Raw genomic sequence first — 24268 nt, 5'->3', positions numbered from 1 at the left:
ACACCACTCGGGCTTAGGGACACACAAAGTACCAAGAAATCCGCAAAGTGGTGGAGGATGTATGTGAAGCAGGTGTGATGGCGGTGTCAGGTGTGTCAGGTGGACGACAGTTTAGGCTCTCGGCCATTACTGTCAGTGGCTTTGAGGTGGGTGGTTGTCCCCGACATTCCCCACTCTCTACTCCACACTCCATACTCAGTGAGTCTCAGGTGAGGATTATTGTTATTATTATCATTATCATTATTATTAGTAGTAGTAGTGGTAGTAGTCGTAGTAGTAGTAGTAGTAGTAGTAGTAGTAATAGTATAGCTTAAGAAAGTGCCGTAAATGAAGTTAAGAAATCTGACTTGCTAAGAACAAGATTCAGTGAAGAATTCGCTGCAATGACCACTTCGGTACTTTGTCTTTTGTCGCTTTGCATGTGTCGCTTGTTGGTTGGGTGGAGAGCTTATCGTAACCAAATTCCAAACATTCGTTAAGTGGAGGTGAGGCAAACATCAGTAACGTCGTTGAGTATAAAATCAGACGTCTTTCGTTAGGAAATGAGAATAAATCAAACGGTTTTTGGTTGTAATAATGCGTATTTTTTTTTTTTTTTTTTTTTTTTTTTTTTTTGCGTAGCTGCTTAGCCCACTTTTAGTAAAGTAGCGTCAGATCAATTTAACAATAGCTTAATTTCCAGTCCTAACTGTCATATTTTATGCATTGAAACCAGAGCCTCTAATGTATGTGTTGATGTGAAATTAAGAAATGCTGCTTGTTGACGTTCGATGTGGAAGGACACGCTTTGTGATGAGGCCAGAGGCAGTGAAGTGACATACATGAACCATCTAGGGCATCGTGGCCGCTCCAAGATACACGAGAACATTATATCCTCACAAAATGTTGAGGTGGTGGTGTTGTTACACAGTCCTGGACAGTAAGGACTCCTGGATTAATGCGTTTTCGGATTTGATTCGTTGTTACGGGTTGTTCTCCAGCCTCATACGAGTGCCGAGGCAACAATGCATTTCAAAATCAGATATATTAACTTGCATATGTGTAGATCAGTACTGAATCTTTCATGAAATGTAAAGAACAATTGTAAACCGTACGTCTCACATTAGAAACATGGATATACCAAGTGAGCATTACCAGTATAACATATATAACTGGGATCACGTAAAAAGTTACAAAAATCAGCGATGAAGCGAAAGCATTCCCAAGTGAGGTAGGTACAGTAGTAGTGGTGTGGGTGATACCCAAGCCATCGTCCACCAGGCGATCTACACATCCATGGCTTTTTCTTCTCTTTTCTTTTTTTCTTTTAATAGGCTCTCATCACCGACATAAGTCCACATCAAGGCCGAGTCTTAACTGAAAAAAGAGGGGTTAATGAAAAGGAAAAGGAAGAGACAGGGAAAAGCATTTACAAATTTTGGAAGAAGTGAAAAACGTGTCTTTTACATTGTGCCAGGTCTTAGTTATTGGGACTGACGTGAGAGGTGAGAGAGTCCCAAAGCATCGTGGTGTAGGGAAAAAAACAAAAACCCACACTTGAGTTACCAACGGCATGGTAGCAGCTTACCGGGTATTATGTAGTCTACTTTGTGGGGCACACAAGTAGCCAGCTCTCGGAAGCAAAAACCACTGTAATACCTATATAATGTATACATACAGTGACCGCTAATAAAGTTGACGCGAGCGGGCCCGCGGCAATTTTATTGACGCCAGTGAAGTTGATTTGCTATACCATATGACTCTATGAGCCCGTCGAAGGAGAAAGGAAAGTTGTGAGGGATTTTCAAGAGAGATGGGCAGAAACTGGGTCTTGGAAGCATTAAACTTAACCAGACATCGTCTACCCCAGTGAGATATCCTGTCCAAGTCTGAGTTTACTGACGAAGTTGTGTCGAGACGAGATGCAGATCGAGTGAGAGACGAGGGAGCAGAAAAGAAAGATGTGGAGGAATGTAGTGTTGAGTTGTCCGCGTGTGAGTGCATTTGGTTATTTGTGGAAGGAAATTGTTGATCTAAAGCAGAAAAATGTAGGAGACGACAGAACCAAGAGGGACACCGGTGTTGGCTGTGGAATGAGAAGAGGCTGACACAACAACTTCAGAGATAACTCGGTCAACGGGGAAGCTAAATATGAGGGAACAAAGGGAGAGAAGCTAAAAGAGGGGAGCTTCGAGATGAGACCCCGATGCCACACCCTGTCAAAAGCTTTGGATATATCAAGGACAGCTGCATAGAATTCTCCAAAATCTTTCAAAGACGATGACCAGACCGTAAGAAAGTATCTCGCCTTACGGAAACTATACTGGTGGAAAGAGAGAAGACTGCAAAATGCTAGATATTTAAGGCTATGGGAGTCGAGGTGGATTCAAATATTTTAGAATGATTAGTGCATGAATTTACTCATCCACATAATTTATGTGTGAGGAGACTGAACAGATTAGCTTCCATTTCAGCTCTTCCAGCCCATCCCACCAGCACCAGGAGTAAGGCCGACTGTTCCGAACAACGAGATCTCCCAGCTCACCGCACCAGCACCAGGAGCACGGCTGGCTCCTCCGGACAACGCGTTCTCCCGTTACTAGCTCGCTATGAATTCCTGTGATTATCGGGTCCTCTGGCGGTGAGAAGGGGCAGTTACAAAACTAGGCTTTTTGGGTGTTAGTGTAACCTTTGTTGTGTTATATATGATGACCACTGACCTGTAGGTGATCAGTAGGTTATACATAACAACCAGTAACGTGTGGATGGTCAATAGGTTATGTATGATGGCCAGTGACCTGTGGATGGTCAGTAGGTTCGACTCCTTATCAAAAATTCTGAAACGCGCCTCATAATCTTATTTTTGTTCACATTTACTCAACTTAGTTGCACATTCTTTCCCACAGCGAGTCACATGCATCTGAACTTTCTCTCTGTCGTCTGTCATCAGAGCCTCGTAATCTGCAAATAGCAAGTGATTCACCTCCTGTGCCCCCCCCCCCCCCCCGTCATCAGAATGCCGTGGACCTGCCCCTAAGAGCCTTGCATTACCCTTCCTCACCACCTTGTTCATCAGTAGATCACGTGACGCCAGTGACATCACACATCCTTGGCGCATACTTACCTTCACCTGGAATTACCTCTCTTCCTACTCGCACACATGCCTTACTTTCGAGGTAGAATCTTCCCATTACATTTAGTACCTTTCCAGTAACTCAAAGCATCTTCCACAAGGCCTCTGTCAATCCTTTCTTACAATTTCTCTAAATCCATAAAAGTCAAAAACAATTCACTCTTTAAGTATTTTTCTCACAAAGTCTTGAAAGAAAACACCTAGTATGTGTATCTAACAATCTCAGTTTTGTAAGTGAGTCTATTCGTACCTCTCTTACTCAGTGGAATATGAGCCAATTACTAAAAAGGAAAAATTGATGCGGTAAGAGAAAGATGTATGAAAAAAAAAAAAACTGAGTGCACATGTTTCGAGATCAAGTTCACCCACCGCCCCAACATGTTCAACCAAGACTGGTTCAAATCAAGGTCGAATTCAGACTCCTGCTCAAATAACATAAGTAATGATCCTCTGTCTTTAATTCACTACTCGTTCCGATTCTTTGTTTTTTCAATTTTACTTCAGATTGTGACAATAATCAAGAAACATATATTGTTCTCTTTAAGGAAGCAAATCTGTTTAGCTGAATCGCATTCGCCAAGAGGAACAGAAAAGTTGGAGTGTTGGCGAAATGGAATGAATCATGTCGTCATTGGAACATCTGAACTTTCTAAGCTTTGTCCAAGAAAATTTTTCGAAACTTTGGACCTCTTCATCGAGGTATGAAGAGACTTTCGAAACCTTGAAACGCTGTAAGAGAGTTTGAGCCGTGAGATTGTTAACTTGGGTCGACGCTCTGAAGTTTAGAGACAAATTAGTGGATAATCATACATGAAGTGAGGTATGAACATATAGGTCTCTAAGATAAGGCAAAGAGAAGCAATCCATAAGTGGTGGTGAAGGACATAACTCTTCTTCAGTACTGAGGTGTGGAGGAATACGATGTAAACAGTCTACTCCTGGCTCCAGTGCAGGAATTCGTACGACTGACGCAAGCAAGTACAGTGATATGGTTTGTTGTGACGTAGTTTCACTTTATATTGGGATCGAGCTCTTTATGTCCATCAATTTTAAATCTTGATCAATATCAGCGTGTTCTCTGGAGCAGTGTGCAGCGGCAAGTTGACAGAAACCAAAGTCTTTGTCTTCGTTTTGCCTACTGAAATCTACTGTATGTTCTGATACATCTTCATACCCTCCACGTATGGGATGTAAGGTCACGTAATTCAAACCTTTCACTCTCAGTTTCTTTATTGTGGACATTTTTTATGGATCTCAATAGTTTAAAGTCATCCATTGCATGTTTGTGAAAGTTCCAGCCGTTTATATGTTGAAAGCACTTGAATTACTTTCGTAGATTGCATAGTAATTACTTTTTCCAGAATTTTAAATTATTTGCTGCAGTGGATAATATGTGATTATAGTTAGAATGATTCTGTGGATTTGATGTTCAATCGAACCTACCAGACAGATTTCCTGATCGATAAAGTGGCGTGGACCATATGCATACACATTGTGTGGTCTCAGAATTATCTTTAACACCTGAAGAAAGTGTTAAAGACTTTTCGGTTGGTGGATGTAACTTACGCTGACGGCCTTAATGACCCTGGCAGTTGATAGTTCTAAAGCATAAACAACCAACCAACCGACAACCTCCTCTGAATAAGCGATGTTCTCATCTGAGCTGTAGAAGTTAAGCTTTCTTAATATAGTTAATAGAAGCCCATAAGTTACGTTGGTTTCATCCGGATACGTCATTAGCCTACACGTCATGTTATTTTATTCATTATGATGATGTTTGCTTGCAAATTTTTGTCCTTACAATAATTTTCTGGAGAGCAATGTTGGCGGCGTTGCCTCCCTTGCCGCTGCCAGCCACACTGGTGTTTTCAGAGGAAAATCAATACTGGCAGTTCCAGTGGCGCCAGCTTATGTCAGCAGTGGGTAGACAGTGAGGCTGGTGTCCGTTTTACTGGATCAGGGTACTTCGTTAACCTTGATGGATTGATTTATTGTTCAAGCTACCAGATTAGAGGCACACGTATTATAACTGGGCTTTGCTGTTGTGAATTCTTTGTTTGGCGTCATAGAATTTCGAGCGTCTCCATTTTATTATTAACACTTTAAATGTTTGTCTTCTGGTATTGAAAGTGCTTAGTCAGGGGGATTGTGAAGGAAAGGTAAGATGTAGGGTTACTGTATACTTTAAAACATAGATATTGAAGAGATATATCCCATTTCGGAGCGCCTAAGAATGAATGTGCAGTTTGTGATTGGTTACTTTTCCTCATCTCGGAAGAGAAGTTATCTTAGCTGTCCAGTGGATGGCGGCAACACTCATGAGGCTCGATAGGTAAACAGAGAGAAAGTGGTGTAATCGGGGTTTTCCAGATACGAGTTAGTCTAAATATATTGCTTTGTTTCACGTAGGGTTTGATACCTTTAAGTCGTGGCATTTTGTTCTCTGACACAGATGGAACAACAAATTTTGTGTAGAGGATTAGAACGTCACAAGGGAAATGCGTAATGGAATCCCAGAAGTAATTGGCTTCGGCTTCGCGCTAAAGCAGTATACCCAAGCAAGTTACCGACCTGTAAATGGCTGACTACACACGTTAACCTGGCTCTATGTTCAGATTACATGAGTTTTATTCGGTTGAATTCGATCCCCTTAAGGAGAAATATGATCTCTAACTGTCAGTTTTGTTGGAAATGTGTAATAAGGGATCGAATAACTATTTAGAGTGATGGGATCCTGAACATAGAGAGGTTGATAGCATGCATGGGATGGAGTAAATTGGGACGATGTGGTATACTAGGGTCGACGAGCTGGCGGTAGACTGAATCAAAGCATGTGAAGCTGCCGTTTGGAACCATGGAAAGTATGTGTGGGGTTGGTGTGTGTGTGAACAGGGGCTGTGGTTTCGGTGCAAAACAAATGACAGAGAATGGATGTCGGCGAATCGGGCCTTTCTTCGTCTGCTCTCAGCGCTTGTCAATGAAATATCAAAATTACAATGAATGTTTTACGTGTAGGAAGGTGTCCGTATCGTGATGTGCAATGTCATCCCTGATGATGGCCACGTCACCATGACACATCAGAGTACCAGGTGTGGTGTGTTGGCGAGTGTTCGGCAAGGTTTGGTAATTAATTTCTGATAATGTTGAATTAGGGCATTAATTTCCTTTCACAGCTCGTGATCAGAGTGGCCACACCTGACGACCCCACGTGAATGTTAAATTGACATATGGATGCTGATCTTTCATGAGGGTTAAATTTTTTTTTAGGGGGGGATTATTATTACATTATGATGAATATATACCCATATTTGTCGTTTAAATTCTTATGTTAAAATCTAGGTAGTTTGTTATTCGTCCAAAGTTACATCATCGTTCAAGTTTCACCGGAAGAATGTTAGATTAGAATTTCTGGCTGGCGGCTTGACGCGGGCTGTCCTCTGAAAATCTGTTATGGCTATACTGCCACTACTGAACCCTCCGTGTGTGTTTGTATGGGCCGACACTTTCATGTTGGATTTCCTTGTTAGACAGTGCGGAAGGTAACGGACTGGAACGCTTGGTGTGGACATCCATCTTGCAAATTTTTTCAGTTATAAATAGTTTATTATTCCATGTTTTCAGTGTCGTAAATTATTCTAGATTCGTTTAAAAACAGTTGAGTGACTTTTGGTATCCTTTGAAATTATCTAAATAATCATAATTTTAATCTTTCAATGATTGTAAGAGCAACTGATGTAATTTATATTTCTAATAAGTACAGACCACGAATCAATTGTCTGTTCTTGCAATAGTAGCTGAGTTGTTAATGTTAGAGTCCAGCCTTGTGGTTGATTTTTAGATAGAAACAGGTGATCATTTCTCTTACTATGTATTGAGCGAAAAATTCTCTTAACCTAAACTGGAAAATGGAACTTGAACATTAAAAAGTTGTCCATCTATCTATCTGTGTGCGTGTGTGTGTGTGTGTGTGTGTGTGTGTGTGTGTGTGTGTATATATATATATATATATATATATATATATATATATATATATATATATATATATATATATATATATATATATATATGCACATTTCATAGCTCCATGACGATGACACATCGAAACATGGAACTTCGTCTGCATACGAAAGGAACCCAAACGGTGTGCACTTAGGTGTATATATATATATATATGTCCTGGGGATAGGGGATTAAGAATACTTCCCACGTATTCCCTGCGTGTCGTAGAAGGCGACTAAAAGGGGAGGGAGCGGGGGGCTGGAAATCCTCCCCTCTCGTATTTTTTTTTTTTTTTTTTTGATTTTCCAAAAGGAGGAACACAGGGGGGCCAGGTGAGGATATCTCACAAAGGCCCAGTCCTCTGTTCTTAACGCTACCTCGCTAATGCGGGAAATGGCGAATAGTTTAAAAGAAAAAAGATTATATATATATATTATATGGAGGAAGTGAAGTGTTTTAGATATCTGGGAGTGGATCTGGCAGCGGATGGAACCATGGAAGCAGAAGTGGATCATAGGGTGGGGGAGGGGGCGAAAATTCTGGGGGCCTTGAAGAATGTGTGGAAGTCGAGAACATTATCTCGGAAAGCAAAAATGGGTATGTTTGAAGGAATAGTGGTTCCAACAATGTTGTATGGTTGCGAGGCGTGGGCTATGGATAGAGTTGTGCGCAGGAGGATGGATGTGCTGGAAATGAGATGTTTAAGGACAATGTGTGGTGTGAGGTGGTTTGATCGAGTGAGTAACGTAAGGGTAAGAGAGATGTGTGGAAATAAAAAGAGCGTGGTTGAGAGAGCAGAAGAGGGTGTTTTGAAGTGGTTTGGGCACATGGAGAGAATGAGTGAGGAAAGATTGACCAAGAGGATATATGTGTCGGAGGTGGAGGGAACGAGGTGAAGAGGGAGACCAAATTGGAGGTGGAAAGATGGAGTGAAAAAGATTTTGTGTGATCGGGGCCTGAACATGCAGGAGGGTGAAAGGAGGGCAAGGAATAGAGTGAATTGGATCGATGTGGTATACCGGGGTTGACGTGCTGTCAGTGGATTGAATCAAGGCATGTGAAGCGTCTGGGGTAAACCATGGAAAGCTGTGTAGGTATGTATATTTGCGTGTGTGGACGTATGTATATACATGTGTATGGGGGGGGTTGGGCCATTTCTTTCGTCTGTTTCCTTGCGCTACCTCGCAAACGCGGGAGACAGCGACAAAGTATAATAAAATAATAAATATATATATATATATATATATATATATATATATATATATATATATATGTATATATATGTGTATATATGTGTATGTATATATATATATATATATATATATATATATATATATATATATATATATATATATATATATATTCCCTGGGGATATGGAAGAAAGAATACTTCCCACGTATTCCCTGCGTGTCGTAGAAGGCAACTAAAAGGGAAGGGAGCGGGGGGCTGGAAATCCTCCCCTCTCGTTTTTTTTTTTTTTTTTTCCAAAAGAAGGAACAGAGAAGAGGGCCAGGTGAGGATATTCCCTCAAAGGCCCAGTCCTCTGTTCTTAACGCTACCTCCCTATCGCGGGAAATGGCGAATAGTATGAAAAAAAAAAAAATATATATATATATATATATATATATATATATATATATATATATATCCATTTGGTGTCTGTGTGTGTGGGTAATCATCTCATTATGATTAATTATTTGTACTGTACGGGGAGGAAGTTTTGCTGTGAAAAGAATCGCTGATGAAGACCACAATTCATCTCTCTCCACACTCGTATTTGTTTAAACAGTGATAAATTCATTACTTTTGATATAATTAGTTCGTAATGCACCTGTTCTCTCCAACCGTACTGTCACCCTTACGTGATCTGATACAGTAATTTAAAATGTTTACATAGCTAACGCTCCCCTCAGCCCATCTTAGAGAATATGGTAGTCAGATATGGTGTCCTTAGACTGCAACTTTTATTGTCTCTCCTACGACGAACAAGTGATCCTCTGTGATGGTCATCATAAACTCGGATGAATTAACCTTCAGCATTAAATAAATAGAATATTTCTACAATCATTGCGTCGATTAAAGATTAAGTTCCCATGTTTGCTTGTACAGTCCAATCTGTTCCAATCCTGGATGCAGCAATCGGTCCACAGCCAACCCAGCTGGTCATCCTCCCCTCGAGGCTGGGCGATAAATGGGTACCTGTAAATATACACTCACAGATTCCCCCCTTCTCCAGCAAAAACAAAACCACATTCGAAAACCACACTACCTAGACAAATACGAGTCACATCCCAGGACCTTTCATGCCTACAATCTAATGAAGACATTGAACACTTACTGCCCAGTTTTCCTCATACAGGTACACACATTACATGGCAATATATATATATATATATATATATATATATATATATATATATATATATATATATATATATATATATATATATTGTGGTGATGTTAGAAGGAGATGGAGTGAGTATTTTGAAGGTTTGTTGAATGTGTTTGATGATAGAGTGGCAGATATAGGGTGTTTTGGTCGAGGTGGTGTGCAAAGTGAGAGGGTTAGGTAAAATGATTTGGTAAACAGAGAAGAGGTAGTAAAAGCTTGGCGGAAGATGAAAGCCGGAAAGGCAGCAGGTTTGGATGGTATTGCAGTGGAATTTATTAAAAAAGGGGGTGACTGTATTATTGACTGGTTGGTAAGGTTATTTAATGTATGAATGACTCATGGTGAGGTGCCTGAGGATTGGCGGAATGCGTGCATGGTGCCATTGTACAAAGGCAAAGGGGATAAGAGTGAGTGCTCAAATTACAGAGGTATAAGTTTGTTGAGTATTCCTGGTAAATTATATGGGAGGGTATTGATTGAGAGGGTGAAGGCATGTACAGAGCATCAGATTGGGGAAGAGCAGTGTGGTTTCAGAAGTGGTAGAGGATGTGTGGATCAGGTGTTTGCTTTGAAGAATGTATGTGAGAAATACTTAGAAAAGCAAATGGATTTGTATGTAGCATTTATGGATCTGGAGAAGGCATATGATAGAGTTGATAGAGATGCTCTGTGGAAGGTATTAAGAATATATGGTGTGGGAGGCAAGTTGTTAGAAGCAGTGAAAAGTTTTTATCGAGGATGTAAGGCATGTGTACGTGTAGGAAGAGAGGAAAGTGATTGGTTCTCAGTGAATGTAGGTTTGCGGCAGGGGTGTGTTGTGTCTCCATGGTTGTTTAATTTGTTTATGGATGGGGTTGTTAGGGAGGTGAATGCAAGAGTTTTGGAAAGAGGGGCAAGTATGAAGTCTGTTGGGGATGAGAGAGCTTGGAGTGAGTCAGTTGTTGTTCGCTGATGATACAGCGCTGGTGGCTGATTCATGTGAGAAACTGCAGAAGCTGGTGACTGAGTTTGGTAAAGTGTGTGAAAGAAGAAAGTTAAGAGTAAATTTGAATAAGAGCAAGGTAATTAGGTACAGTAGGGTTGAGGGTCAAGTCAATTGGGAGGTAAGTTTGAATGGAGAAAAACTGGAGGAAGTAAAGTGTTTTAGATATCTGGGAGTGGATCTGGCAGCGGATGGAACCATGGAAGCGGAAGTGGATCATAGGGTTGGGGAGGGGGCGAAAATCCTGGGAGCCTTGAAGAATGTGTGGAAGTCGAGAACATTATCTCGGAAAGCAAATATGGCTATATTTGAAGGAATAGTAGTTCCAACAATGTTGTATGGTTGCGAGGCGTGGGCTATGGATAGAGTTGTGCGCAGGAGGATGGATGTGCTGGAAATGAGATGTTTGAGGACAATGTGTGGTGTGAGGTGGTTTGGTCGAGTAAGTAACTTAAGGGTAAGAGAGATGTGTGGAAATAAAAAGAGCGTGGTTGAGAGAGCAGAAGAGGGTGTTTTGAAATGTTTTGGGCACTTGGAGAGAATGAGTGAGGAAAGATTGACCAAGAGGATATATGTGTCGGAGGTGGAGGGAACGAGGAGAAGTGGGAGACCAAATTGGAGGTGGAAAGATGGAGTGAAAAAGATTTTGTGTGATCGGGGCCTGAACATGCAGGAGGGTGAAAGGAGGGCAAGGAATAGAGTGAATTGGATCGATGTGGTATACCGGGGTTGACGTGCTGTCAGTGGATTGAATCAGGACATGTGAAGCGTCTGGGGTAAACCATGGAAAGCTGTGTAGGTATGTATATTTGCGTGTGTGAACGTATGTATACACATGTGTATGGGGGTGGGTTGGGCCATTTCTTTCGTCTGTTTCCTTGCGCTACCTCGCAAACGCGGGAGACAGCGACAAAGCAAAAATATATATATATATATATATATATATATATATATATATATATATATATATATATATATATATATATATATATATTCACTAATGTTTACGCAGGGGAATGATGTGGACGTGGGCGGCTGTGGTATGCGTGTGGGCGGCCTTGGGAGGGGACGTGAGTGTGGAATCCGCCCACATGACCCAGCTCCGCAGAGACCTGATGCGACCCGGCCGTATAGTGGGCGGGGAGCCCGTTAAAAGAGGTGAGTCGTGTCATGTCAGTTACTTGTGAGTTTCAGGTCTCGTGCACAGGTGTTACCTGCGCCAGACACATGTTAAATATGCTTGGTACATCTGTCACCTAGCGAGACTTTAGTAGTTTTATTAGGGACGAAATATTTATTTTCCCAACAGATATGTCGTTGTCAACAGAGATGGATTATGTGGTATTACACCAGCATTCCTTTAACTGGCCTCTTGTTTCAGTGTGTACTGACCATAGAGCACCTCTGGTTTACGATGAGGTGAGCTAGGGTTGGAGTGGGCGTAATAGACTTGGGGTCAGGTAAGATGGATTTCTTCAACCGTTGCAAACTGGGCTGTTCCTCTCACACTGGGCTGTTCCTCTCACACTGGGCTGTTCCTCTCACACTGGGCTGTTCCTCTCACACTGGGCTGTTCCTCTCACACTGGGCTGTTCCTCTCACACTGGGCTGTTCCTCTCATACTGGGCTGTTCCTCTCATATTAGGCTGTTCTTCGACCACAAGATGGCGACGAGTAAGAGCTGGTGAAATCTAATTTCATTTCCTCATCGTTATATCTCATTTCTAAGAATCCAGATATTTGCCAAAAAAATCCTTGTCTAGGAAAGGTCAATAAACGTAGTAATAAAGTGGAGGAAGTAAAGAGTCTGCATAATGTTATTTGACCCACTGGTGCCAATTAATCGGCAGAATAACCACTTCCTCTAAAGTACTGTAGATATCTGATATTTTTTCTTTGTGTGTGTGTGTGTGTGTGTGTGTGTGTGTGTGTGTGTGTGTGTGTGTACCCGATAAAAAAAGTGTCTTACCACATCTCGTTCGACATATCCTATCATTTGTTGTAATTGATGATCATATTTCCATGTAAATAATCATAAAGTTCAGTTGCCATAATAATTATATAATGTGTCTCATGTTCACGCTTACCAAGTCTTCCGGTACAGAGTCGTATGGATCATTCCGACAGTCATCGGACCAGACCAAGAAGATACATTTTAACTCTGTCTCATGGTTGCGTGACAATGGAGTCATGAGGTGATGATGACTGCTGTAGTTAGAAAATTGCTGTGTTTGACGTCAATTTCGTCGCAAAACTTCCTTCTCAAAGACTCTAGCCTTTCCCTGCTGCTCATTGTAGCACAGTCTTGAAGCTTCAGGAATCCCTATAGAGAAGGTCCTGGTGTTATACAGATCTATAAATGAGAGCATTTCTTTGTCAGTTCTTGGCGCTACTTAGCTTACGTAGGAAGTGATATATTTGATCGAGGGTTTCCTGTGTTAGCGAGGCAACGCCAAGACGTGAAGAAGAGAGGCTGTTTTCGTTCATAACCATTCTCCAGCTATCATGCGTGATGCACAGAAACCATAGGTCGCAACTCACAACCAGGCTCACAGACCTTCCCATGGTATTCCCTGCCGCTTCACATACTCTAGTTCAGTCCATTGACGGCTTTATACAACATCGTTTGAGTTCACCTATCCCGTGCACGCCTTTCACCCTCCTGCATGTTCAGACACCGATCACTTAAAATCCTTTTTCACTCCATCTTTCCACTTCCAATTAGGTCTCCCTCTTCTCCTTGCTCCTCCCACTTCTGACGCATTTATTCTCTTTGTCAACCTCTCCTCACTCATTTTTTTTTCCATTTGTCCAAGCCATTTTAGTACACTCTCTTCAGCTCTCTCATCCACACTCTTTTTATTACCATACATCTTTGTTACCCAGTCATTACTTGCTCGATCAAACCACCTTACACCACATGTTGTCCTCGAACATTTCATTTCCAGCACAACCACCCTCCTCCACACATCCTCATCTGTATCTCATGCCTCGCTAATATTTAACATTGTTGGGATTACATACCAATTTTTGCCTTCGTTGGTAACGACTTCTCTTTCCACACATTCCTCAGTGCTTCCAGAAACTTCGCCTCCTCACCCACCCTATGACTCGCTTCCGCTACCATGGTTCCATATCCGCCTTGTCCACTCTCAGGCATCTAAAACACTTCACTTCCTCAAATTTTTCTCCATTCAATTGTATATGTATGTATGTGTGTGTGTGTGTGTGTGTGTGTGTGTGTGTGTGTGTGTGTGTGTGCACGCGCGCGCGCGCTCTTTCGAGGTTAAACAGTGAGTGAAAAGTCACCTTTGGCAAGGCTGTATCACGGGAAATACATTCTCTTCAAAGGACTTCCCACGCCAAAGAAGTGTACATTTCCCCCGCTCCTGGAAGTAGCCTTTCGAATGGTCCTAGGTAATACTAGGACTCTTTGGTCTCCACTACAAACACCGATTCATCGTATCCCTAAGCCCTTCATACCCACAATGCAACTGCCACACCAGAGACACCAAACACTTTACAGCGTAGTTCCCCTCCCGCTCTTCCCGCGTAGACGGGTGCACCACCCCTCGCTTAATGACCTCAGGTCCCGCCTGCTGAACTGCGGCAGCCCCATAAAGATAAAAGGGGCCTCTGGGGCAGGAAGTAAGATAGTATATATATATATATATATATATATATATATATATATATATATATATATATATATATATATATATATATATGTGTGTGTGTTTGTGTGTGTGTGGAAGTGTGTGGAAGAAGAAAGTTAAGAGTAAATGTGAATAAGAGCAAGGTTATTAGGTACAGTAGGGTTGAGGGTCAAGTCAATTGGGAGGTGAGTTTGAATGGAGAAAAACTGGAGGAAGTGAAGTGTTTTAGATATCTGGGAGTGGATCTGGCAGCGGATGGAACCATGGAAGCGGAAGTGGATCATAGGGTGGGGGAGGGGGCGAAAATTTTGGGAGCCTTGAAAAATGTGTGGAAGTCGAGAACATTATCCCGGAAAGCAAAAATGGGTATGTTTGAAGGAATAGTAGTTCCAACAATGTTGTATGGTTGCGAGGCGTGGGCTATGGATAGAGTTGTGCGCAGGAGGATGGATGTGCTGGAAATGAGATGTTTGAGGACAATGTGTGGTGTGAGGTGGTTTGATCGAGTAAGTAACGTAAGGGTAAGAGGGATGTGTGGAAATAAAAAGAGCGTGGTTGAGAGAGCAGAAGAGGGTGTTTTGAAATGGTTTGGGCACATGGAGAGAATGAGTGAGGAAAGATTGACCAAGAGGATATATGTGTCGGAGGTGGAGGGAACGAGGAGAAGAGGGAGACCAAATTGGAGGTGGAAAGATGGAGTGAAAAGGATTTTGTGTGATCGGGGCCTGAACATGCAGGAGGGTGAAAGGAGGGCAAGGAATAGAGTGAATTGGAGCGATGTGGTATACAGGGGTTGACGTGCTGTCAGTGGATTGAATCAAGGCATGTGAAGCGTCTGGGGTAAACCATGGAAAGCTGTGTAGGTATGTATATTTGCGTGTGTGGACGTGTGTATGTACATGTGTATGGGGGGGGGTTGGGCCATTTCTTTCGTCTGTTTCCTTGCGCTACCTCGCAAACGCGGGAGACAGCGACAAAGTATAAAAAAAAAAAGAAAAATATATATATGTGTGTGTGTGTGTGTGTGAGGCTCAGGCGTTCAGCTAATAATTAGTCTGGTCCTCAACCGACTGAGGTAGGCAGGTGGTGCGTCCAGTGGGACACATTTGCCTCGGTCTGTTATGCTACGGTCACATGCACCACTACATCTCCCTCCACTCTCTCTCTCTCTCTCTCTCTCTCTCTCTCTCTCTCTCTCTCTCTCTCTCTCTCTCTCTCTCTCTCTCTCTCTCTCTCTCTCTCTCTGTACACACCATATGTATACCAACTCTGCTTTGAAATATTCCACATATTTCCTCACCTCACAGGTACAAGCAGATGAATAGAATGAATCATGACATGATTCTCGTGAGGCCTGACTTGGTGTTGACCTTGACCTGATATTGATCTTGCCTTGCAGGAGAGCTGCCGTGGCAGGTGTCGCTCCAGCTGAAGGGGAACCACTTTTGCGGCGGTACTCTGGTGTCCCCCTCCCTGGTGCTCACAGCCGCCCACTGTACTTTTATCGACAAGTAAGCCTCACCACACCATAACCCGTCACCACTGTGTACTGAGCACACCTCCCCCTCCTTGCACAAGCACTGTCTTTAGCACACGCCCCTGTGGACCAGTACTGTATTTTGAGCACGCCCCTTCTCCCCTCCTTGAACCAACACTGTCTTGAGCACCACCATCGCCCGTACACTGACATTGTCTTGAGCACATCTGTGCACCAGCACTGTGCACTAAGCAGGTAATAGGTTTGCAAGCAACCACCGAACAAAGAGGTGTTATGTGCCTGGGCATCGAGAGGGTAAGTGACGGCTGAGTAACTCGCCAGCACTACAGAGGCTGTTGACGTTTCTTTTTTCTGTCTTGCATACACATGGGATACTATCATTCAAGACATCAAACATCCTCTTGCCATCTTACACACATTTCATTAACTAGATTTTCCTACGATTAGCGCAAACTCTATCCGTAGCTAAGACCCTGCCTATTGATGAAACTTCGGCATACATCATCATCTCTCTCTCTCTCTCTCTCTCTCTCTCTCTCTCTCTCTCTCTCTCTCTCTCTCTCTCTCTCTCAATCTATCTCTTTGTTGAAATACAAAGAGATAATTGCCCGACGGCAGTAGCAGTAGGGCGCCACACCTTGGCAGAAGTATTTTCACATGAACGCCTGATCTATATGCAACGGAGGGGGATTAGTTTTGTTGGGGGCTTCAGGAGTGATGATGAAGAAATAAAGACACATGGAATCAGCGTTGGGTTAGATCATTACGGCCGTCAGTATCAAGTTATAACCACCAATCGAGAGTCTTGAATTTGAACACCTTCTCCTGGTGGTCAAGATAACTAGAAAACAATACACATCCTTTACTACCCACATTATCCTAGGAGGCAGTGGTTATACAACTGATAAGTTAAAGCAGTCTCTGAAGGTTGGAGGGTGGGGTGGAGCTGAGAACGATGCCAACAACAGTTGCAGTTGGCAATTAGAACAACATCCACCATCCTGATTATTTTCAAACCATCCATAACTTATACACTTAAGGAAACATGACACTATATTGGCATGACAGGTAACTGTTCCAGATCATAATGAAAGGTAGTGAGGAGAAGAACAGCAAGACGGAAAATAGAGTTGTGTAAATCAAACTGGCAACTGGGGAAACGGCTCTTTTTTTTTTCTTTTCTTTTTTTTCGTCGCTAAGCTCGGGAGATATTTGTAATTCTGAGAAAGATAAAAAAAAAAAGATATTTTTAGTAATTTGTGCATGCAAGATAAGGCCAATATCACTCTATAAACAAGGCAAGTAATGCACTATAAACCAGGAGAGGAAAAAACAGACTTAGTGGGAAGTTAGGACAAGCTTGTTGAGGCTAAATTGACTGATGGCACCGGAATGTTTGGTGAGGATCTGGAAGAAGGGAATTTTGTGGGTTTTGAGAGAATGAAGTCTGTGACAAGATAGAGCTGGTAACACTTTTTATGGTTGTTCAAAAAAAAAAAAAAAAAAAGATTATTTAGACATACCACCTGGAGGACAAGAAGAAATCAGCGATCATTGCCTGGGATCATGAGAAGTGCCGATTATCACTAGTGGAGGTGCATAGACTGAATAACACTGAGAGCATGACTCAAAAATTAGAAAGGAAATATTATCACTCACTCCCTTCAGTCAGATCCCAGAGTGTGTTTCCAGTCCGACGTGGTCTTCCCTTATCCGTTATAATTCTGAGCCGAAGGAAATTTTTGTGTCCATAAAACACTAAATAAGTAACTGGCAGGATGTTATGTGGTAAGATCTTGTGCTCTAGGATTCCGTTTCTTACCCCTGCTGACGACCATTTTCATGGACCATCCCCACGTATCTCTAGCCCGCGAATCTTCTCAGTGTCTAACCGACTCTCTCCGTCTACACTTTCCTCATTTTTTATTTCTTATTCTCACTAACCATCCCATCGCCCCAGACAATTCGACTCTCCCCTCTTAAACTGTTTCCTTCTCTCTGCGTGACAGCATCGACCAAATCAAGGTGGTGACTGGGGCGTGGGACCTGGGGGAGGAGAACAGGGAGTACAACGTGACCATGGTGTCCGTAGCAGATTATGACGCATCCACCTACGAGCGGGACATCGCCCTCCTGAAGCTAGACGTCGATTGCTCCGACGTGGCTACTAGAAGTAAGCGTCCACCTCTGGTCATGATATGATACTGGGTTGTTATGGTCGTGCAGTCCACACATGGTGTCTCATGTGTCTTGTCTCGAGCAAAATCCACTGTCTACTTATAGTTGAACAAATGGTAAAATTGCACGGCGTGAATTGCAACATCTGTTGAACTAAAGTGAATCTTGCCTTTGAGTCTGGATTTGGAGGCGCCCTCCATATTGTCTTTTTCATATGACCTGCACAAAGATGCTAATTTAAGACTGTTTAAATGTATTTTAATTACTTCGTCTGTTCCAGGTGTAATATCATGCTTCACATGAAACCGGGTCATTCTATAATCCTCTCCTTTCTTAATGCCTCTTTGTGGCTTCATTAGTGTATTTGTGATATTTTAGAGCCTGAAGCCAATATTCTGGTGACTCTAGACATGTCCACTACATCAACTGTTTATGGTTCAGACATCATTCAGTTATCTCATCCAGATATCTCTATCTATCTTTCTATCTATCATGCAATGATTATTTCCTTCATTTGCCCTAATCTTTTCCACATAATTCTCCCACTGGTGATGGATGAAGTTGCTGGCGTTGTCGATGAGAGACGTGTGTGTAGGTTTGGCCTGCATCTGTTGGTGGTTGTAACTCTCACTTGTTCCACCAGGGGGAAATCCTGGCGTTCCCGTCGCAATAGAGACGCAGAAGGAGGAGTGGACGGGTGAAAAGTGTACCATCTCCGGCTGGGGGAGGTTAGCGGAGGGGGCCGACCTGCCGCACATCCTCATGGCTGCCGACGTAAGGAAGTAGTGGTATTCTCAACTCATTAATTTTCTCACAAATGAATAGAGATTTATTTTCCTACTCTCATTTGGCAGCGCCAGCAACCTTGCGTTTACTGAATTGATATACAGCATGACTCGTTTGTGTTATGATACCCATTACTTGCTGTAAAGCTAAATATAATTTTACCTTGACCTAATCTAACCAGTGGATTTCGTTATATCGTTGATCCGTTATAATGATAAACCAGGCTTGGGACTATGTACTAAATCCCAGGATAGTCAGCCCGAGTTGCAGGCATTATCCCAGGCTCCGTATTGCCGGTACAGCCAGGGCATGTTAGGCTAGTATTCCTCAGTAAGTACTGAGATGACCAGCGGTGTCACAGAGAGGTGACCAGTACTACCTATGTCGGGGCAACGCGCTTTCTTGGGAAGGATAATGAGGTGTGTGGTGAGTGACCGGCACGTGACCGGTATTTGCCCCTGAAAGGTGTGAGGGTGTGATCTGTGACGGTGTTCTGCAAAGATGTGCTCAAGAGGGATGTGTTCTGGGACAGTGTTATGGAAGGATGCACTCAGGGATGGTGCTCGGGGAGGGGATCCAGGGAGGGTGTGCTCAGAGATGATATTCAAGGAGAGTGTTTTAAATCCTATTACTGCTACAGATCAGATCGAACCTCGAGTTTGACCATATGTCACCTTCCTCGCGCTACCAGCCAGTAGGCGGCAGTGATTGGTTAGGTTAGGTATTATCGCAGCCCCCATGTTAAAGGTACAGGACAAGACATGATAGGTTACTTTTCCTCCGTAAGATCAGGGATGAGCAACACTACGCTACGTGGTGGTGAGGAGTATGATCCGTGCAAGGAAATGTGTGGTTTCCTGCTGACATGGTCTTGTCTGATGCAGGTGGAGCTGAAGAGTGACGCTGAGTGTAAGAGCGTGTTCGACCACACCTCCTTTTACCAGGTGTTCCCCAGCAACCTGTGTGCTGGAGGGGGCGAGAGGGACGCCTGTCAGGTGAGTTCCCCAGGTGATACTGGACCCTCGTCCTTGGCAAGTTTGCAGCCTCTGCACTACTCGACCTTGACTGAGTAATGTGACATTCATGTAAGTGGGTGTAAAAGTTGGCGGGGGTAAGAGATGGACATTTGGGCATTATAAAAGTTTAGAATGACTGAATTTCTTGTGGTAAAGTGTACAGGGAATACTTCCCGTAATGTTTATGTCTTGATGCAATATGTTTTGAAATCACTTTAAGAAATATATCCTAATTTTCTTTGATGAAGAATTTCGTAAGAACGTATTATGTCGAAGCAGGTAGGCTGAGGGCTGCTCACTTTGTCGTGGTGTTAGGCCACTGTGTTCAAAGTGTGCTGGGGTTATGCCACACTCAGGCTCACCGGTGATCAGACAACAGATAGTAACTCACTCCGGCCAAAACATTACTGCATCGCGGAAGCCGAGTGTCGACCACTGTTGAACAGGATGACTGCTGGTGAAGGAGGTACACATGGATGTTGGATTCTAAGTATGGTGGTGGGAGGTGTTACGACATCATGATCCAGGCAGGATGTACAGCCGCAGAGCTGAAAGTGAAAGGGTGGATGAAGAATACTGGAAGTAAGAAACTTGGACAGGTAGGGAGATACACTGGAACAAGGATATAGAATTTGGCGACACATTGGCTGAAGCAGCAGAAGGGACCTGGTACACGAATGACAAAAGTATCAATGAACATATATGATTATTTAGGGAGAAGGAAGAATATAAAAGACGTGTTAACTGCAGGTGCAGAGGATTAGTGTGGCAGTGTCGCAGGACTTGCAAGGAGAGTAATGGAGACGGACAAACCAACTTAAAGTAAGGAAATAATATCATTAAGGACCGTGAATGAAAAGTGGTGAGTGTAGAGCTTAGGGGAGAAAATACGATTAGCCAGCCACCTTTGATCCTGGTGACGAGGTGTGGGAGGAATATTTCCGAAGACTTACAGCGGGAGGACAGTAGTGGTGTGGGAAGGAGTCAGTTAGTAGGCGCTACGCAACTTATGTAAGGCAAGCCTTTCCCTACAGCGGAGAGGAATGAGTAACAAAAGTACTCATGGGGAGCTCAACTTGGGGTAGGAATGTGCTCTGCTCTGGGGACAGCACAAAAGCGCAGGTCAAGTGGCATCCGGAGGCACTTATTACATATCGATGTAGAGGCTGGTCTGCCACACACACACACACACACACACACACAAGTCAAGTCGTAATGGTAGTTGATGCGTTCATTTAACTGTGTGTCTGTGTAACTGTTTGTATGTTGCGGGAAGACTGTTATGCACTTGTGTTTCCCAGTCTTAACCTTATACATGCGCTAGGTCTTTATATTCTTTAGGTGTATTGTATTGCCTAGTCTCTCATCCTTGTGTATTTGCTGTTTTTTATTTATATCTGTATCAACACACACACACACACACACACACACACACACACACACACACACACACACACACACACACACACATGCACACACACACACACACACACATGCACACACACACACACACACACGCAGAGGAATTCGAACTGTTACAGACGACACTTGGTCCTACCGGGGCTGTTTGTGATAGCGCAAGAGACCTGAAATTCATGGATCAGTGTAGTAGCAGCAGAAAGACATTTTTTAAGATGAAAACCTGGAAACTTGTCACATAACTCAGGAGGCGCAAATGATGTCAGTCGTGGATTTCAAGGGAAATAAGATAAAGTATATACTGAAACATATCTATGTTACCGCTTTCAACTCCTCTGATTGGTGAATCTTTCTGCATGTTGACGATCCTGTGAAATAGACGAATTCATCCTGAGTGGCTCGGTAGACCGAGAGTATCGAATCCTTTCATGATTCTGAGGACCTGTGTTAGGTCACCTCTCAAAACCTTCTGTTGTCCATGCTACGACAGTTGAACTCGTTTAATCGGCTTTCATAGTATTTGTTTCTCAGGCGCTTGTTCTTTTTCCATTGTGTCTATATCTTTCTTCAAGTAAGATGACCGAAACCGAACACACTATTCCAGATGGGGACGCACCAGTGAGTTTTTAAAGAGAAGATAACTTTCCTTGGCTTAAATCAAAAGAACTTTATTCGTTCTTTTATTTTTATTGCTTTTGTGTTTTATTAACTTGGCTTTAGGACGCTAGAGATGATTACGTTCAAGTTCATTTTCCTGATTTACCATTTGTAGCTCAACAGAGTCCATATTTTAGCTCAACTTTTCATTTTTACCACCGATATCTAAAACTGTGCAGTTATTAATCTTTAAATTCATTTGCCATCTGTAAGCCAAGTCCAGCAGTTTGTCTATGTCAGTTTAAAACTGCAGACCTTCAGTTTATGTCGTAGATTTATTTCCCAACTTGTATATCCGTAAATTTCGATGTCCCAACACTGATCCCTGTGGCACGCCACTTGTTACATCTAATTGTTCAGAGAGTTGACTGTTAATCACTGCTCTTGGTTTACGGCCACGTGGGCTGTTTCCTAACCATCGAAATATAACGCCATCTGTAACATGTGACTCACCACCACACCACGGAGGCCCCCGTGAAAACTTCTTTGTGATTTCTATTTGTGTGTTACTAGGAGAGTTTTACACTCCTGTTGCCTCGTCTCTCAACCTTGTATATACGTACTGTGTCTGTACTCCTGTGTACACACACACACACACACACACACACACACACACACACACACTTACACACTAGTCTATGTCAGGTTCCCATTTTATCGACCAGTCTCAAGGGAAGGATGAACAGCTGGGTGGACTGTACCGCGACCAGGATTCAGACCTATGCCTTTTTGATCCCTGGCGGCCAGTGCGTGCTTGATAGTCAGTAACGCTAGCCTGTAAACCACGGAGATCCGTGTGTGTGTGTGTGTGTGTGTGAGAGAGAGAGCGAGAGCAGGGGGTTATCCAGAAGGGGCAGTGGGACATCACCCCCCCCCCCCCCCCCCCCGAGTTTACAGTATACGTACATTAGGCTTAGAGCAACATTGGATCTCCCATCAACACGACACAAAGATTAATCTTACTGACAGCGACCTGAACGTGGTGGCAAGTTGCGACGTGTGATCTCACCTGACCTCGTACTCTCTCGAGGAGTGAGCTTGTGTGAGGACGACTCTCCTTGGGGAATGATCACCTCCGCTGCTTACTGCGATAATTATAGGGGCAGCTTGTGATTGGTGGCGCTGTGTAGCGTGAGTCGGAGCCTTCACTCGCTCACAAGCTGCCACTATGTAATATTATAGTATTAAGCAGCCGACCTGACTTAACCTTTGGGAAAGTCGTCATCCATGGATTGGCTAACCTCACTAAGTTCACACAGTCCAAAACCAAGCTCATTCCTTATGGGGTCAGGTGAGGTCACAGGTCGCACCTTGCCACTGTGTCAGGTCGCTAACTATAAAGTTAAACTTTGTTTAGCGATGTTGCGACACCCATCGTACTCAGAGGTCATACTCTCATGGTCATGCCCATCGTGCACAAGGGTCATGCCCTCGTGCATAAGGGTCATGCCCTCGTGTACGAGGGTCGTGCCCTCGTGCTCAAGGGTCGTACCCTCGTGTTCATGTGAGCTGGCGGTGTCAGACGTATAATCTCTCTAAACACGTCGGTGCAACGCATCCTAAAGTAACGTTAGCTTCTCAGCGAACCTGCATACTGCCCGGGACGCTGAGATTAAGCCATTTCATCGACGGTATTTTGTCTGTGTCTCAGGACGTGGACCCGAGACCGTATAGGTCGAGGTAAACCAGCCGCCCACAGCAATTCGATCATGTTTAGGGCCGAATATCGACCCAGTAAATACTGAATGGAACGTTGCCAAAGTATATTTGAACTTTGTACTTGGTGCGTCAGTATTAGATAGTAAGAGTGTCATTGTACTCATGATACGAATGTTTGTCTCCTGTCTCAGAATGGTTGGGCAAGTTGGGTTGTGGACAGCTGCCACAAGCCACTGACCACAAACTCCAACACACCCATGGCTTAACAGTGAGGGATTTTTCGATATTTATCCTGTTCTCTCCAACGTTAATGGTACAGCCTCTTGTTATCTTTCACATGTGGCGGTCATTACACTCACCACTGATTGTAACCACGAGTGACGTCAGTAGGTGTGTCATCAGTAAGCAGTACACTCATCAGTGAGTTTCAACAGGATGGTTGCCACAGTCGACATGGCCGTCACCAGGAACTGCCTGTTGTGGCCTCAACGTCACAACTCCCCCCTTGTGTTTCCTTGCAGGGTGACTCCGGCGGCCCCCTCGTGTGCTGCAGGAACTCAACTGAAGACGTACTCTCCTGCAGCTTGACGGGCATTACCTCCTGGGGGATCGGCTGTGCTACTGAGGGCGTCCCGGGAGTGTATACCGAGGTGGCCCATCATATAGGCTGGATCAGGGACACCGTCATGCAAGAGTATGGCTTAGAGGGGCTCAGGGGTCTTTCCTTCAGCGATGCCTCTCACCTGCGCTCACACAATGATGAATAAAGTAAAAAGAAGAGAGAGAGAGAGAGAGAGAGAGAGAGATTTACATGATTATGTTTACATAACTGTGGCCAAAAAATTCTGGGGGAATTCGTTAATGATAGATGGCCGGAGGCAAGATAGGAGTTGCCACCTTCCTTCCTTAAAGG

General features: G+C 43.4%; 1 protein-coding gene across 1 annotated transcript in view; it reads left to right on the top strand.

The window, feature by feature from the left end:
* Positions 1-84: 84 nt before the first annotated feature.
* Positions 85-24268, top strand: part of LOC139757572 (trypsin-1-like) — a 24503-nt gene continuing 319 nt past the window's right edge. The window contains exons 1-7 of the mRNA XM_071678180.1: positions 85-209; positions 11499-11644; positions 15542-15653; positions 17650-17813; positions 18462-18592; positions 19489-19599; positions 23877-24268. The exon at positions 23877-24268 is cut by the window's right edge and continues 319 nt beyond it. Of these exons, the coding sequence (XP_071534281.1) occupies positions 11503-11644; positions 15542-15653; positions 17650-17813; positions 18462-18592; positions 19489-19599; positions 23877-24122 (906 nt within the window). The 5' untranslated portion in view covers positions 85-209; positions 11499-11502 and the 3' untranslated portion in view covers positions 24123-24268. The remainder of the gene's footprint in view (positions 210-11498; positions 11645-15541; positions 15654-17649; positions 17814-18461; positions 18593-19488; positions 19600-23876) is intronic.

This window comes from Panulirus ornatus, chromosome 2 (genome assembly GCF_036320965.1).
Source record: "Panulirus ornatus isolate Po-2019 chromosome 2, ASM3632096v1, whole genome shotgun sequence".
Lineage (NCBI taxonomy): Eukaryota > Metazoa > Arthropoda > Malacostraca > Decapoda > Palinuridae > Panulirus > Panulirus ornatus.
The sequence above is the reverse complement of the archived record's forward strand: the minus strand, read 5'-3'. Positions and strand labels throughout refer to the sequence as shown.